Source organism: Schistocerca nitens, chromosome 3, assembly GCF_023898315.1.
Source record: "Schistocerca nitens isolate TAMUIC-IGC-003100 chromosome 3, iqSchNite1.1, whole genome shotgun sequence".
NCBI lineage: Eukaryota > Metazoa > Arthropoda > Insecta > Orthoptera > Acrididae > Schistocerca > Schistocerca nitens.
The window spans coordinates 723,905,587-723,922,204 of NC_064616.1; the positions used below are offsets into that span (position 1 = coordinate 723,905,587).

Sequence of the window (16,618 nt, forward strand, 5' to 3'; positions counted from 1 at the left end):
TTGAGTCCCATAGTGCTCAGAGCCATTTGAACCATTTTGTACACTAAAATCATCCTGGTGCTCTTCGAACAACGCGCATACACTGCAAGCTGTGAGAGTGTAACATTGTCCTGCTGATAGATGCCATCGTGCTGAGGAAAAACGCACTGCCCATAGCGGTGAACATGGACCTCAAGCATAGATACCTACTTGTGTTGATCCATTGTGCCATCCAAAATGACGAGTTCACCCAGGGTAAACCACGAAAACATTCCCCAGACCATAACGCTCACTCCTCCGGTCTGGGCCGGCCGGAGTGGCCGAGCGGTTCTAGGCGCTTCAGTCTGGAACCGCGCGACCGCTATGGTCGCAGGTTCGAATCCTGCCTCGGGCATGGATGTGTGTGATGTCCTTAGGTTAGTTAGGTTTAAGTAGTTCTAAGTTCTAGGGGACTGATGACCTCAGATGTTAAGTCCCATAGTGCTCAGAGCCATTTGAACCTCCGGTCTGGACCATTTCGACGATTGTTGCAGAGTGTTTGGCATAAAACGCGATTCATCTGAAAAGGCCATCTGCCGCCAATCAGTGGATGTCCGGTTGCGGTACTGGGTGCAATTCCAGCCTTCGTGGCCGACCGGAGTGGCCGAGCGGTTCTAGTCGCTTCAGTCTGGAACCGCGCGACCGCTACAGTCGCAGGTTCGAATCCTGCCTCGGGCATGAATGTGTGTGATATCCTTAGGTTAGTTAGGTTTAAGTAGTTCTAAGTTCTAGGGGACTGATGACCTCAGATGTTAAGTCCTATAGTGCTCAGAGCCATTTGAGCCATTTTGAACCAGCCTTCGTCGCGGATGAGCAGCAGTGCGTGAACTAGGCTCCTTCCTGCTGTGGGGCCCCATACGTAGCAGCAGTCATTGAGGTGCTATTGGTCGCCCCTTGGCTCATCTAGGCGGTCGGTTGATCGATTGTTGAACGTCTATTCGCCCGTACACATCTCCGCAACCGTTGTTCAATCCCTATCGTCTATGGCCCGTGGTGCGCCACAGTTGCCTCGGCGTTGGTTTTGGATAGCGCCATTGTACCATGCGCGGTATGCTTTAACCATGGCTGCAAGCGAATGGTTTACAAACGTAGCAATTTCTGAAATGCTTCCACCCTTGGCCTGAAAGCCAATAATCATGCCCTTCTGTATGTCAGATAAATCGCTCCGTCTCCACATGATGACTACGACTGCATGTTTTTCCGCCTCCCCCAAATCCCCCGGAACGATTTATATATCCTCCACTGCCACTGCTGCCACCTGCTGTTGGTGAGTGGTCATTGCACTTTGACGTAGAACATAGCCGGTAGTCACATTAACGTTGCTGTACAGTATTTCCCAGCAACATGAAATAACCGGAAGGAAATACAGAAGAGAGCAGATACTTTAGCTACCTTTTTAGAGAATAAAAAATGTACCATACGAATATAACATTGTTGACTGTCCCCAGAATTTTATTGCTTCGATTTAACTTAAATGGCCGAAGACGCGTCTCTGTTTCATAGTAAACGAAAGTTTCTCTTATCTTTATTTGGCCTTCGGCGCTGTCTCACCTTAAAATTAACAAAAGTATCCTTTTCGCATTTGAACCCATTAGTCATCCGTTAGACTATTCTGTGTGTAAATAAAGTACAATCTTCTGTGATACATATCCATTTTGTTCTTGTATGTTTTCTAATGTCGTTCACTCCCCTCCCGAGAGGTCGTTTTAGGCATTTCATGTATTTTGTATCCATTTTCAATCTATTCGCCTGGCTACATGTCCTTCTCATCTCAGCTGCGTTTTCATTCGTCATAATAACGCATTACTGTCCTGCCTGTGCCCCAATCCATTCTTACTGTCTCTATTGGCCATTTGCGCCTTACAAATTCGTATGTCTTATATTGGCGCTTTGTAGAAGGCCCAAGGGAAAATTGCAGAGTTGTCATTTTAAAATATCAAGCCATGAGTATTGAAAACGGACGTTAAAGATAGTTGCGATGTTATGCTCCGGCAAAGTGACGTAGTCAACTAGTGACTTTCAGGGTCTGTATGACGTGCAAGTCATTGCGTGCAAGATAAGTGACGCTGCAACTTTTAGTATCTGTGGTGACAGCGGATATATAAGTTGGGTACATCGCTGATCTGCAGCAGAGTTTTGTTTTTGGGGGGAAGTGAGTTACATGTGCGCGATATCGCGGCGGTGCTCTTAATGTAAAGGTTATGGAGTATGAAAATATTTAGTGTATTATTCAAGCAGATAACTACCATTATGGAGAAATTATCTGGTGAAAGTTTGGTAGACTACATTATTAATAGTAATAAAGTAACAATTTTTAGCAAGACAACATGCCCTTTCTGCAAGCAGGTGGGTACTACATTAATTAAACATTGTTATTCTCCATGTAGAATGTATGAGATTGTATGACCTGTAATTATTCTGTAAAATATAGAGAGAGACCATTCGTTGAAAACAAGTAACTATGCATCCTTTTACCCAGAAATTAAGAGCTGTCTGTCAGTGAAACGTTTTTATTAACGTTGTAAGTGGATTGCGTTCTACAAAGTTGTTGTCAGTTTGTTATGTGTTAGATTACGTTAAAAATATAAGAAATTTAACTACCATGCACCAGGTTGTTCCTTCTACGGCACACGAGTAACAGAAAATGAGGTGTAAAAAAAGTGTTGCCTTTTCTAAACAATTTGCCGTAAATATTGTTGTAGTTGAGAGGTAGCTTTTTTTGCCCCCCTCGCATCTCCGTGTGGCAGCTTTACAAGTTTTTTATTTTAGTCTAGCAATATTTATCATGCAGGGTATGGATACCAAATTCTAGCGACGAAAAAGTACAAGATATGATTGAGGATATTCATGTAGAGATTACGTTCGGTGTAGAGTCTGCAGTATATCGTGCATAATCACAAGTGTACAACAGACTGCTAATGCAATAAACCTAAAAAAAAAGTACTTTTTCAAGATTTCTGAACAGATAGAAATGCCCTTGTTTCATGAACAATAATTAGAATTTTGCGATTTAGGCCATGGACATGTAGAGGAAATTCAAATGAATGGTTGATCAAGCTTAGAACAATATGTAGTCTACACAATAGTTGAAGATGCTAGAAATCCTTCTTGGTATACAAACAGTGTAATAAAACTTTTTTATGATACAGTGTGTGCTGCAGAGGTTAAATGGAATGTCTTGGTCCACAAGAAAGACAATGCACAATACTGTTGCACTCCCTTTTAAAAAACCCTCCAAGATGTTCTGGTGAGGTATTGGCACAAACTTTCGTGTCCAAATGCTTGTAGCTGAAACAGTGCTTGAAAGTAGTAGTCGGAAAACGGTACTTGGAATGCAAAAATCTGTCTTTTGATATTTTTTCATGTAGACAATGCCATTATTCAGTTGCTGTACCATTGCAAAGGTGGCTGATATAGCAGTCAATACTAATAGCGTTGAAAAAGCATATGGAATTTCAAAAACTTAAGCAGCGCCCATCCCACAGCACATTTGGAGGGTTTGGCATGTTCTATTCAGAATTTGTAATGTAATTAACTCCATTCATAACCACTGTTTACTGCAGATTGCTCGAACCATTTTTTGTTTCCAGTAATTGGAGAAGATAGGCCATCCATAAAAAGATCAGGTGGGGGAACAGTATTGATCCACCAATTGCTACTTCTATATCAATCATTTGCATTTGTCACACATTATAAGTCTAGAAATAACTATGAGTTCTCATACTTCCCCAACGTTGACTTCAAAAATTGAAAATGTTTAGTGCAGTACAAAATAGTGCTCAGTCCCTCCAGTGGATCTATTTAAAGCAAAAATATTGAGTGATGTAAAAGAACACCCAGTATACTCATTTGTAGTAGTAAAGCAATGACTACCTGACTGGCATCTGAGTGCTATCATACTAGCAACAAGACTGATATTTTATTATAGCATCTGGCATGCAGGATTAGCCAAGCGGTCTAAGGCACTGCAGTCATGGACTGTGCGGCAGGTCCCGGCGGAGGTTCGAGTCCTCCCTAAGGCATGGGTGTGTGTGTTTGTCCTTAGGATACTTTAGGTTAAGTAGTGTGTAAGCTTAGTGACTGATGACCCTAGCAGTTAAGTTACATAAGATTTCGCACACTTTTGAACATTTTTTTTATTATAGTGTCCATTTTACTGTTTTATTATTGTAGATTAATGCAGTTCTAACACAGACCATCCAGAAGTAGCTACTCATTGGTAGAGTATTGGTAATGCAGCCATAGAGAACCCATGCTCCTTGGACACAATTATCTAGCCGAACAGTACCAACATGACACAAACATTTTGGAACAGCTTGCTAGAAATGAAACATGATATTTTAAGTCATGATAGAGATCAAAGTGTAGCTACATTTGTAGTGCTGACCTAAGTTTGTTGATTAAGGATAGGAGTGTGTGTGTATGTTTTAGAACTGATAGAAAGTTACATCCTACTCATGACAAACTGCAAAGTTTTAGTTTTACGAAATTGGAGGAGTTGTAGTCTGGTACGAAATGACAAACTCCAGATGAATGTGTACAAAAGCAGTTATTCAGTTGCTAAAAATCACCCTTGTTTATGTTGTAGAATGTTGCAAAACCATGTTGCCACTTTAATGTTATAAAAGATAATATTGGGAAGCTGGTTTAGACAGCTTAGTGGAAAGTTGTGCATCATTTAGGTCTGTCAGAGCCTAGCAAATGATCTAGTAAAAACTCATAGCTCTATACGATGCAAAGTCAGTGACGTGATCCATTCCCTCATCTTTCATGAATAAACTACATGTCAACAGAAGCGTCCGATCCCACTCGTCAGCTTTGACCCGTGACGTAAGGGTGTTGTCGTGTGTGACGTCATGACGGCGCGGTTTGTGAGTGTGGCATGTTTGTAGATGTCGTCATGTTGTGGTTTGTTGTGCTCTCTGGTGGTATGTTCAGGGTTTTCGTTTATGTGGTATAATGGGCTCAGTTTGCTTCTGCTCATTATCCAGAATTGTTAGTGTCGGCTGTGTTTGTAGTGGAATTCGTTTCAGTGAGTTAACGATTTTGTGTGAAGGTTAATTTAGTGTTGTTCGCTGTACATCGTGTGGTAATTTTAGTAAAATTAATCGGTTGTTGTTTTTGTTCAGGAATGGATATGACTGATAAAATTAACAGTGTGCAGGTCAAGGGAAGTGTTCGATCCCAATGTGTGGCTGTGTATGTTGATATTGGTATGGGGAGATGTTTTAGAGCTATTTAGGCCAAGGGAAGTGTTTGATCCTAATTTTTGGGATCGGGAGCTGCTGTTGAGCTATATAGATCAAGGGAAGTGTCCGATTCCAGATGATATTGTGTTTAGTGGTATTTGGGGAGTTTTGTGAAGTCGGTTTTTTCGTCGTTTTGTGTGGTTTTGAATGGTGGTGGGTGTCTAAATTTGTTTATATTTAGTTTGGCCCCACCCAAAAACACCCCATTTCCCGCAATTATCCCGTTAGTGTCATTAGGCTTTTTGTGGAAAGTGTGTGTGTTTGTTTTTCGATGTATTTTCGTCCTCATAATGTGTACTTACCGACTTTATATGCGCCATATTGGAATCGTGGTTTATGGTCATTTGTGACGTCATAGGTCAAAGCAGACGGGTGGGATCAGACGCTTCTGTACTGACAACAGTAAACTGCCAAAATATTGTATTCAGGATTTAAAAATTCATTCAGGCAGGAGGATGCTATTAATGTAACACCACACTTGCTCACAAATGAGATATTGAAAGGTGGTGGTGCATATACAGTAATTTTCCTTCAACCGTGCACTGTACAGTATACATGTGTATGCTGAGAATACCCTAAGAGTCCATAGTAGACCCTACAAGGTGGATTGAATAATGTTGAAAAGCTGATTATTAGATACCACCCAGAATCTATCAGAACTGTGTTGGGACATACAGACTTTCACTAGAACTGAAAACTCCTTGAAAGGTGAATGTAGCATATTATTGAACAATTATCCACATGTACAGATATACCCCAAGTAAGTTTTATAGGGCCATTGTTGATCATGTTGTGTATTAATGACTCGAGAACGGATCATCATCATCCAGTTGAAATATACTGCTGGATTAACGCTGCTTCTTGACATTTCCACCCATTACAGTATTTTGTGATACACGTTCAATTTGCTATTGCATGCTTTCTAATGTCCTCTAACCAATTTCCATTAATCATCTTCCTGGTCTTTCTGATCTCATGAATCCAATGAATAACTTTTTTGGTCCATCTATTGTCCATTGCCTGTCTACATCTCACACACATCTCCATTTTATTTTCATTATGGTCATAATTATGTCCTCCACTCCAGTCTGTTTCCTGATCTATTAATTTTGTTTTCCTATCTCTCCTTTGATTATTGAGCAATCGTCCATTTCTTAGTTGCTTGCACAGCCCAAACTGGCAGTAAACACTATAATAACCTAAGGTTCCAATTTCAAACACATTAGAGACATTCATGTACCATAAATTTAGTTTACCAAAATCTATACAGTCCATTTTTACTCTTCTGTTTGTTTTGGAGTCCATCCAATTATTGTCTTACAGTATCCTGAAAAGAAAAACTCTACTGCTTCTATGCCCTTTGTTCTTAATTCAAACAACATTATTTTCATCCATTTTTAAGGCAACATTCAAACTTACGTGACAAGTTTATTCATTAGGGATTCATGTTCATCCACAGTAGTGGCAAAACTACAATGTCATCGCCCATTTGTAGGTGGTCAGATATGTTTCATTCAGTGTTTTCCCAGTTTAAGAGCCTGAAAACTTCCTGTGAGGTCACTGAAAACAAATTTGGTGGTACAGGCTTCACTAGCCTGACCATTATTCCAATTCTGAATTTCCCACTAGCCTGATGATGTCTGATAGAAGCTGTAGCAGTAATGTATACATTTTTTTTTTTTAAGTGTGCTAATATTTTTGAATCAGTACTTTGCTTGTCAAGGACTGCATGTTCTGTTGTGTTGAAACTGAATCAAAAACTTCCTCAGTATCTGTGAATCCTAGTCAGAATGGTAATTCATACCCATTGCTTCATTCTGAATCAACTTCATAAGCCAGCTTCCACTTCCCTTACTTAACATCTTTTTTTCTGTATGTCAGGGAAGGCAAAGAGCATGAATTGATGCGGTTGGTCCGTAGTAATGTTCATGCAATTTATAACAGTCATAATTCCTTTGATTTCTACCACAGGTCATATGGAATCCCAACTGAACATCCTCCATAGCATAATACTGCCCCAGCCAGCCTATGTTCATGACTTAGTGCAGGTTTCGAGCAGCCATTTTCTTCCATGACAATATATCTGGACATGACTGTTGACAGTGTGATAAGAAATGTGATTCATCTGGACAGGTGACATATTTCCATTGCTTCACAGTCTGACCTCGATGATCCAGTGTCTACTGCACCACAGCAATCGGAACTGTCTGCTTTGTTCAATCAGCATGTAATTACAAAGTGGTAGTCTGTTGCAGAGCCCCATGTTCAAAAATATGTGCTGTACGATGTGCTCAGAAACATTAATGCCTGTACCACCATTGTACTATTTCATCAGATCTGCCACATATTGCCTCTTAGCTTTCTTTACAGAACAAGGGAGCTTCTGGCCACTTTCTCTGCCAAGGCACAGATGTCCAACATCTGGTTCCTACTCCTAGTGTAACTGTCCTTCAACCACTTTCCCTAGATAAAATAGTAGCATATGAACAGCTGAGCAACTTTTCCTTTCTGAGATGCTTATTCCTAGGCACCAGCCCATAAAAATCTGCAATTTGTCAAAGTCACTTATATCAGCAGATATCCCCATTTGCAGACTGTATCATTGCTAGAATGATTCCCTTTTCATCTTTATTCTGCTTACAAACTTTTCTTACTACATCATTTGGCTGCAATGCCACCAGAAGCCATTCAATCCCACAGAGGACAATGTTCATAATGTTTTCGCTCACCAGTGTGTGTCAGCAGCAAGTTTTAGACAATAGTTCATAATTTATATATGAAACAAATACAATTGCTGGTTTATTGCAGAGGTAATTTGGACTTCCATCCCAAAGGAGTTCCTGGAGGTCACCTTTGCTGCTGGTACTTCTCTTGGACAGTGTTGTGTGCTATATTTTTAACACTCGTTCTATGAGCAATTTTTATAGTAAAGCAGTTGTGACTTCACTAGTAAATCTTCTCGTCATGGGCTTCTTCTGTTGATGAGACTGGCAATACTGTTTTTAACAATGACATTGCAAGGTGAAGATGTTATAGATGTAATCAAAGTTCATTATGTAATGGTACTGCAATTAACAAATTATCTTTTATGACAGGTGAAATCATTGATGGAATCCTTAAGTGAACCTTATTTTGCATTTGAACTGGATCAAACCCAAGGTGAGTTTCAAGAATGGATATTTTCTGACCTTATTTTCATTGCTTTTGTTGTTAAAATTACTGGATGTTGTGTTAGAGTGTGTAGTTGTTAACATTAAAAATTGTTTACACTGTTTTGGAAAGGATTTATTTACGTGCAGCCTTTCAACTGAATAATAATACTTTATGCTGTGTGCATTTAATTGTTGTTTTCTACATTAATCTGAAGTTAGTGCACAATGCTATTATTATTACACTTTTTAATATCAACATTGTTTCTAGCTTCAAAATTCATCAGGTACCTGTTTCTTGTAAACAACTTGGTGATGTACCTGTTACTGTAACACTTTGTAAGAACTAAAACACGATACAGGGATTAATTTTTCACTGTGACTTAACAATGCAGTCTGATAAAGCACTGTGTGAGCACTTTGAGAGGCAAGGGATCCACTGTGTACAACACGTCAAGGCCCCACTGACAACAAGGTAGACACCAGTGCAGTCAGCCATGTTTTGAGGAAGAATTGCTACCAGGAAAGATAAAAAATTACGAGGCGCATTTTTTAAGTACCATTTTGAAATTAAAAAAAGACGTGCTAAGATATCTCGATTTTATTTTTACATGAAAGCCTGTACCTTAATCTACGCACTGATGCCATTACAGTCTGATTCTTCCTTGTTTACGTTGTGTACTGAGTGTTTAAGATGCCTCCGATAATCGTGAATCCCACCGACTGTGAAGTACGGGCTGTTAGAAGATTTCTTAGTGCTAAAGGCCCAAAAGCGATCGATATTCATTGTGAGATCTGTGCAGTTTACGGAGAAAACATTATGAATAATGGCATGGTAAGAAAGTGGGTGAGAGCATTTAAAGACGGCCGTACAAATGTGCATGATGAACAATGGAGTGGGTGACCTTCTGTCGTTAATGAAAGTTTGGTGCAGGAAGTGGACAATAAGGTGAGAGAAAACAGACTCTTTACGATTTCCTCCTTGCGGGATGACTATCCTAATGTTTCTCGTAGTGTTTTGTATGGCATTGTGACCGAGCACTTGACTTACCGAAAATTGTGCGCACGTTGGGATCCGAAAATGTTGACAGATGTGCACAAAACCAAACGTTTAGACAGTGCATTGACTTTCCTTGAGCAATACCACAATGACGGTGATGATTTATTAAGCCAAACTGTTATGGGCGATGAAACATGGGTGGCCTATGTCACACCAGTATCAAAGTAACAGTCCATGGAAGTTGAGCAAGTGCATCGTTTTGCTGCAAGACGATGCCCGTCCGCATGTGGCGAATCAGACCAAAGTAGATTAAGGTACAGGCATTCATGTAAAAATAAAATTATTGAGATATCTTAACATGTCTTTTTTTTTACGGTACTTACTTAAAAAACATGCCTCGTATGTTGCCACTGCAATGTGGTGCTAATTTCTCCTCTCTCAATGAGGCACTTTGAATGCCAGTGCTTCTGGCATATGTCTTCTTGCTGTACATACGCCCTAATTTATGGAGACTGTGGCCAGGCACTTTACAAAACTTTGCTATGTGCACTGTCACCATCCCGGATCGCCGAAATGTGCTAACCCACTCGATGAATGCAAAATCCAGGAGCTTACGGTCATAGATTTCTTCTTGTTTGGAAGTCTCAGTGATATCTATTTCTATTACTAATGTGGACAGGTCATTAGCAGTACATCTTGTACTATTTCCTCACTATCAACGCCCGGTAGTTGGACAAATAAACTTGACCCGGTGGCATATAGGCCCTCCACTCTAGCAGTTGCTGTTACACTGTCTTTGGCAACCACTTCCTCATGTTTACTGGTGACAAGGCTCCTGCTCAGGAACCCTCTTCCTGGAAATCCACAAAAGAGAGACCTGACACCAGCCAGTGGTTCAAGGATCCATGGGCAGTGAGTCTCAGGGCTGCCGCTCTTCTTCCATTCTTACACTCACAGCAGACAAGCTCTCACAATAATTTTGGCCACTAAAAGAAGTGAAAGAGGAGAAGGCTACTCTGGTGACGCCAGTTGCCAGATCATACCACACCATCAGACTCCAAACCCTTGTTTGTTGATGTTTTTCGTCCTCAACATGATGATCTATTGGAAATGCGGTGGATACTACTGTCACCTGCCAGATCTGCAACTACTAATTTCCTCTTGTTCTATGGTCTGTTTTTCTGCCCAAGAAACACAATTCACTGATGAATGTGCCACAACTCTTCTACATTGCTGTATGTTCTGTCAGAACTGAACTGGCCCTGAGAGAGCATCTGGAAGAGTCTGTACAATGGCTTGCACACATATTGTCAGTGAACGGATTCCCCCATAACTCGTTGGAAGCAGAGACAGTGCGAGTGCAAACAACCCCATTGATTACCATTTGTACCATTTATTTACCCCCAGGCAGGCCACTGTCCTTGAGATGACCTCTGTAATCCAACAATTCTCTCCCCCCTCCCTGTCCGCCAATTCCCCCACCACCTCCAGTAGCCGCCGCACCAAAGACACCAGGAGAGGAATGGTGGAGTGGGTAACAGCTAGTGTGTGTATATATATATATATATATATATATATATATATATATATATATATATATATATGGCACCGAGAGGAACGGCACAGCATTAATCAGGAACCACCTGAAGATGGCAGTGTGTACGTCTGCCGAAATATTGTGCAGAAATTACGACGCTACCCAGTCGGATACCCGAGAACTGTTAAAGTTGGAAATACGCCGGGAAAACTTCAGATCGCATATGATCTGGATTATTTGTCAATAATATTGGCAGATGGTTCGTGGACAGTTGAACTGGTTCTTTGTTTTCTCTGTGAAAGTGGTTTTAATTCTCAGATAGAACATTTTAAACTATTTTTGGGGCAGGAACTGTGTGATTGGGGTTGGGGTGTCTCCCACCGCATGCTGGATCTGGGAGCCCTTGACATGACCTCATTTGCCAGCTGCCCTGGTCATCTTCTTTTACACTGTTTTCATTACTTTCTGATGCACTGACCTCCCTTTTTTTTCCCAGCATATTATTTTCTGTTTTAAGGGTGGCACTCCAATGAATATTGGGTGGTGCTCCGTTTTTCAACATTTTGATTATAGTGTTTTTTTTTCGGGGGGGGGGGGGGAGGGAAGGAGGACAGCCCTGTTGCTTGCAGAGCCCTGGGGGGACACTTGCCTGGCCCCATGCACCTCCTGATGTGATCATTTCTCTCACCTTATTTTATTATTGTCAGTTAACATGATGTCCATTACATTTTTAGCCTTCTTGCTTTTAGTATTATGAATCTCCAAAATAGAAGGCATTCTTTATCTCTGTTTTCATCCTTAACCAGGGTGGTGGGGTCATTTGCAGGTGGAGGTTCTCTCACCACATACCCTGATAATGAAAAGTTTTACTTTGTTTAGTTATTTCTCAGCTCTGTTATCATCATTGCTTCCAAGGCCTCAGTTTTACTACTCCTTCGTACTTTTATAGTATAATAACATTTCTGGCTGATGCCACTAACTCAAGATGAAATCTCTCGTGACCACGCAACTGATGACGAAACTGTTTTAGTCTCTTAAGCTACAACCAATCAGCCTTCTATGTATGGGCAGAAACTGAGATAAACGATTCCTTGATGTTTTGTGTTAGAACAAATACCATTTTTTTTTTTATCACCAGTGACTCTTAATTATGTACGGTTCATTTTCTTAATTTTGCTCATGATGAGCAAGGGGGGCGGGAGGGGGGGGGTAAGTAATCACTGCTGCTATGTTTTGTTTTTTTGAACTCTTACACAGGAATTTTGAACTTATACGTGACATCTGTTAATTCTGGAGTCAACTATTGACAGTCATATAATAGTGTTCGTAAAGTATGTATGAAAGCCTAGTGGGCTTCTTGAATGTGATGAATCAGTCATGTTAAAATTTTTGCCTTGCTTGATCTGTCATTCTCTCCATATGTGACACAAGTGTTCTGTGCCACCTATGCGGCCTTTGATTTTCTTTTAGATTGGAAAACAAGAATGCTTTAGGGGAACCATCATGCTGCTCCACATGACATACTGTATTCTTTGGTCCACAAATAGCACAAGCTTTCATTAAAGCTGCTAAATTGAAGGCATATTTATGAGCATGACACTCCAAATGCAGTTCAGTTGGGGAGGGGTCTCTTCAAATTGCAAGGAGACAGATTGTCTGGTCTGTACTTGACTACGAAGAGAAATTCGTAATACTACCAATCGCCATGACTACCTGGGAGAAGCCCTTCACCAGTTATGGCTCCTCCACCTATAATCTCTACCAGAGTGATCCCATTCCAGAAGTCCAGCACCAACTCCAGTCCTTGTGCCTTCACTGAAAGAATTTCAGCCCTCATTGACCAACATCCACATCTAATTGCCTGTAATCTAGTCTCCGACATCAAAGACACCACCCAGTTCCTTCAGACTCTACACCATCTCCAGCCCTTTACCTTCTGGATCCCTGCTTGTCACTGTTGACACCAGCTCCCTATACACAAACATCCCTCATGCCCATGGTCTTACCGCTGATGAACATTACCTTTCCCAATGTCCTTCCGACACCACACCCACTGCTTCATTCCTCATACACCTTACTAACTTTATCCTAACCCACAACTACTTCTCATTTGAAGGGGAGGTATATAAACAAATCTGCAGTACTGCCATCGGCACTTACATGGCACCCTTCTATGCCACCGAGCGAGGTGGCGCATTGGTTGGACACTGGACTCACATTCGGGAGGACGACAGTTCAATCCCGTGTCCGGCCATCCTGATTTAGGTTTTCCGTGATTTCCCTAAATTGCTTCAGGCAAATGCCGGGATGGTTGCTTTGAAAGGGCACGGCCGACTCCCTTCCCCATCCTTCCCTAATCCGATGAGACCGATGACCTCACTGTCTGGTCTCCTTCCCCAAAACAACCCAACCCAACAACCCTTCCATGCCAACCTTTTTATGTGCCATCTAGAGAAGACCTTCCTAGCCTCCCAAAACACCCAACCCTGTCATCGTTTGTTCACAATCTTAACACCCTCTCTTCCATCCGCATCACGTGGTCCTCCTCAACCCAGTGTGCCACCCTTCTAGATGTTGACCACCTCCTTTCTGATGGCTCCATCCACACCTCATGAGGGACGTCCTACCTGAGATACTTCCCACCCCTCCTAAAGTGGTATTCTATTGCCCACCCAACCTCCACAACATCCTAGGCCACTCCAGATCCCAACCCCTTGCCACAAGGATCATATCCCTGTGGAAGATCCAGGTGCAAAAACTGCCCAATCCACGCACCCAGCACTTCGTGTTCCAGTCCTGTCACAAGTTTATCCTACCCCATCAGAGGCCAGAGCACTTGTGAAAGCAGCCATGTCATTTACCAGCTCTGCTGCAATCATTGCACAGCTTTTTATATTGGTATGACTACCAACCAACTGTCCATCAGGAGGAATGGCCACCGCCAAACTGTGGCCAAGAGCAAAGTAAACCACCCTGTGGCACAACATGCAGCTGAATGTAACACACTTGATTTCAATGGCTGTGTCACTACCTGAGCCATCTGGATCCTTCCCTCCACCACCATCTTTTTTGAGCTGCACAGAAGGGAGTTATCCGTACAACATATTCTTCGCTCCTGTAGTTGTCCCGGCCTCAACCTATGGTAACATACTGTACCCGCACCATCCGCCCAAGTTTCCAACTTCTCTGTCCTATCATCTCCTCCCCATTCTCCTCTTCCACCCTGTTTAGTTGCAGCTCTTTGCCAGAGCATCTGTCTGTTTCTCCCCGCTCCTCTCCATTTTTGCTCCTTTTTTCCCCATCACCCTGCCCCACAACCTCCCGACACTGCACCTGTTGGCAGTCTAGTCCCTGCACACTTCACCAGATGGGTTTCATCCTCTCCCCATCCCCAACCCCCTCTCCCTTCGCCTTCCTCACCCGTTTGGTCCCTTCAACCCCAATCAACCAACCAACCCTTCACCACCCCGTCCAGATTTCTGCTTGAATACCATGGATAGTTGCATTCCAGGCAGAGTTGCTGGAGCTGTCAGTCATGTGTTCGTCCTTGTGTGTGTGAATAGTGTGTCTCTCTCTCTCTTTTACTGATGAAGGCTGTGGTTGAAAGCTTTAGGTAAGTGTCTTTTAGTTGTGCCTCTCTGCAACTTGACGTGTCTTCTTTACGGTATGTAGCAATCTGTCTTTTCCTCTATTGTTGATATTCCTACTTAGAGTTTCTAGTGTTTGATTTAATGCTACCAATACACAGACTTGATTAGAAAGTACTAATCCTAGGTTTTGGAATGTGTATGTTACTTGTTCAGTGAGGAAAAGAGGGCTGTTTAGGGATGGGAGGGCACAGGGGCAGGCCACTCAGACCCTAGGTGGAAATGGATCCACCTGTTGTGAGGTCAAGGGGAGACAATCTGTATTGTAGAGAAGGTTATTGATGATGCTTTTCTGGAGGGGAGAAAACTACAGTACATGTAGTGGGTGCAAACCTTGGAGCTTTACATAATAAGGTTTGTAGTATACAGCAGCATATGAAGTTGCAATCGCATGTGCTGAGCTCAACTGGAGCGGTAGTAGCAAGCCACTGTGGCACATCAGTTGTGCTCCAGATTTGGAGTGAGTAAGCTGTGCTACAGAAGTAAATGTTATGTGAATAGTTCACATATGTTTCATGATTTTTATTTTTCTCAGAGTTAGTAATATATTTTATCCTCTGTTATATTTAAAAATTGTGTGTATAATGTCAGAAGGTTCTTAGAATGTTTCAGAACAGAAAGAACTGAGGAAGAACCGGTGGATTTGTGGACATGGATATGTGAATTTGTTACTATTTTGTATATTAAAGTTGTGTGGCTTTTTTTACATTAACTTTGTGTCGATTTTTATATGCATGGACAATTCTGAATCTGCTTCTGATCCCTCCGTTAGGATTAGTCACTATCTGACACTGAAGTGATCGATGCTCTTGGGTATACAATGACACAGGCAAAAAGCAAGTTGTCTGAGAGCTTTGTTGTAATATGTGATGAATTGTAGGCTGTGAAGCACTTGTCTGTCTCAACATTATGAGTGCTCCGTCACAACTTTCCCTTTTGTAAAAGTTCAGGGTTAATCTCACAGATATTGCTTTTCCAAGCAAAAGTCAGGAAAACTACATGGAATTCTCAGAGACTTGATGAGATTCTGCTTCAAATGATAAGTTTTTAATTTGTTACACAAGGGAAGGTAAAGTAGTGTGTTGTGTTGTATAATCTGTTGATAATTTGCAGCTGCTAATGTGCCCTTGCTGACCTTGGGCACCTTCAGTATTGCTGAGGGGTTCTTGGGCTGCTATGCCCATTTCCCCATTGCTTAATTGCAAGTCCACCCTGAATGTCAGAATTGGTTTCAAAACTATGATGGCATTGTTCTCACTTAAAGATGTTTTTTTTTTTTAATTAAATTCCATCTTTTTTATAAATATAGCTCTATTTGAATACTTGTTCATCAGTTTCATGTTTTTACTGCTTATAGTAAAAACTTGCATTTTAACACTTCAGAGACCAAGCCCGACCATAGCTCGGGCCACAACTTTGGGACAAAAAAACTGTCAAAGTATAAGTAGGGCCACAATTTTCTCGACACACAAGCCACCTATCACTCGAAAACAGGACTCGTTTCATATGAGAACAATGTATGGACATCTTGCTAGCTGTCCCTTGACTGGTTCTTCGATTCTTAATTTGTAGAATTATTTCAAAAGAAACATTAGCATCTCTTAACAGCTGCTGTCGCAAATGACTAAGCCAATATGATCACATTGAAGTAATTTTGTGTGTGTTTTCATTATATTTCACAGTTTGCTGTAATTCTGCTACAAATACATCATGTTTGCTGTGTGAACAAGAAATTTTGTAAGCTCAAGAGAAAGAAATTGCTAAATAACTCGCCTCAGACTTTTTTCTTGGGAGGAATATTGTACTTCCCCTTATCATTATTTTAAAATCTGTAATCTGTCAAAGAACTAAAGTAAATATGAAAAATAAATTGTGAAGCGTGCTCCTTTTTTTTTTTTTTTAGTATGTGTTACTCTTGAAGATGCATCAATTACATGAGTACGTGGTGTGTGTTCTTTCGTTCATGTCCGGAAGAACAGACAGCATCTTTGATCCTGCAGCCTTATATGATTATGATC

At 41.3% G+C, this 16,618-nt stretch overlaps 1 protein-coding gene across 1 annotated transcript in view; it reads left to right on the forward strand.

The window, feature by feature from the left end:
- The first annotated feature begins 2,137 nt into the window (after window positions 1-2,137).
- LOC126248691 (thioredoxin reductase 1, cytoplasmic-like) overlaps window positions 2,138-16,618 on the forward strand; it is an 89,762-nt gene continuing 75,281 nt past the window's right edge. The window contains exons 1-2 of the mRNA XM_049949973.1: window positions 2,138-2,364; window positions 8,363-8,426. Of these exons, the coding sequence (XP_049805930.1) occupies window positions 2,227-2,364; window positions 8,363-8,426 (202 nt within the window). The 5' untranslated portion in view covers window positions 2,138-2,226. The remainder of the gene's footprint in view (window positions 2,365-8,362; window positions 8,427-16,618) is intronic.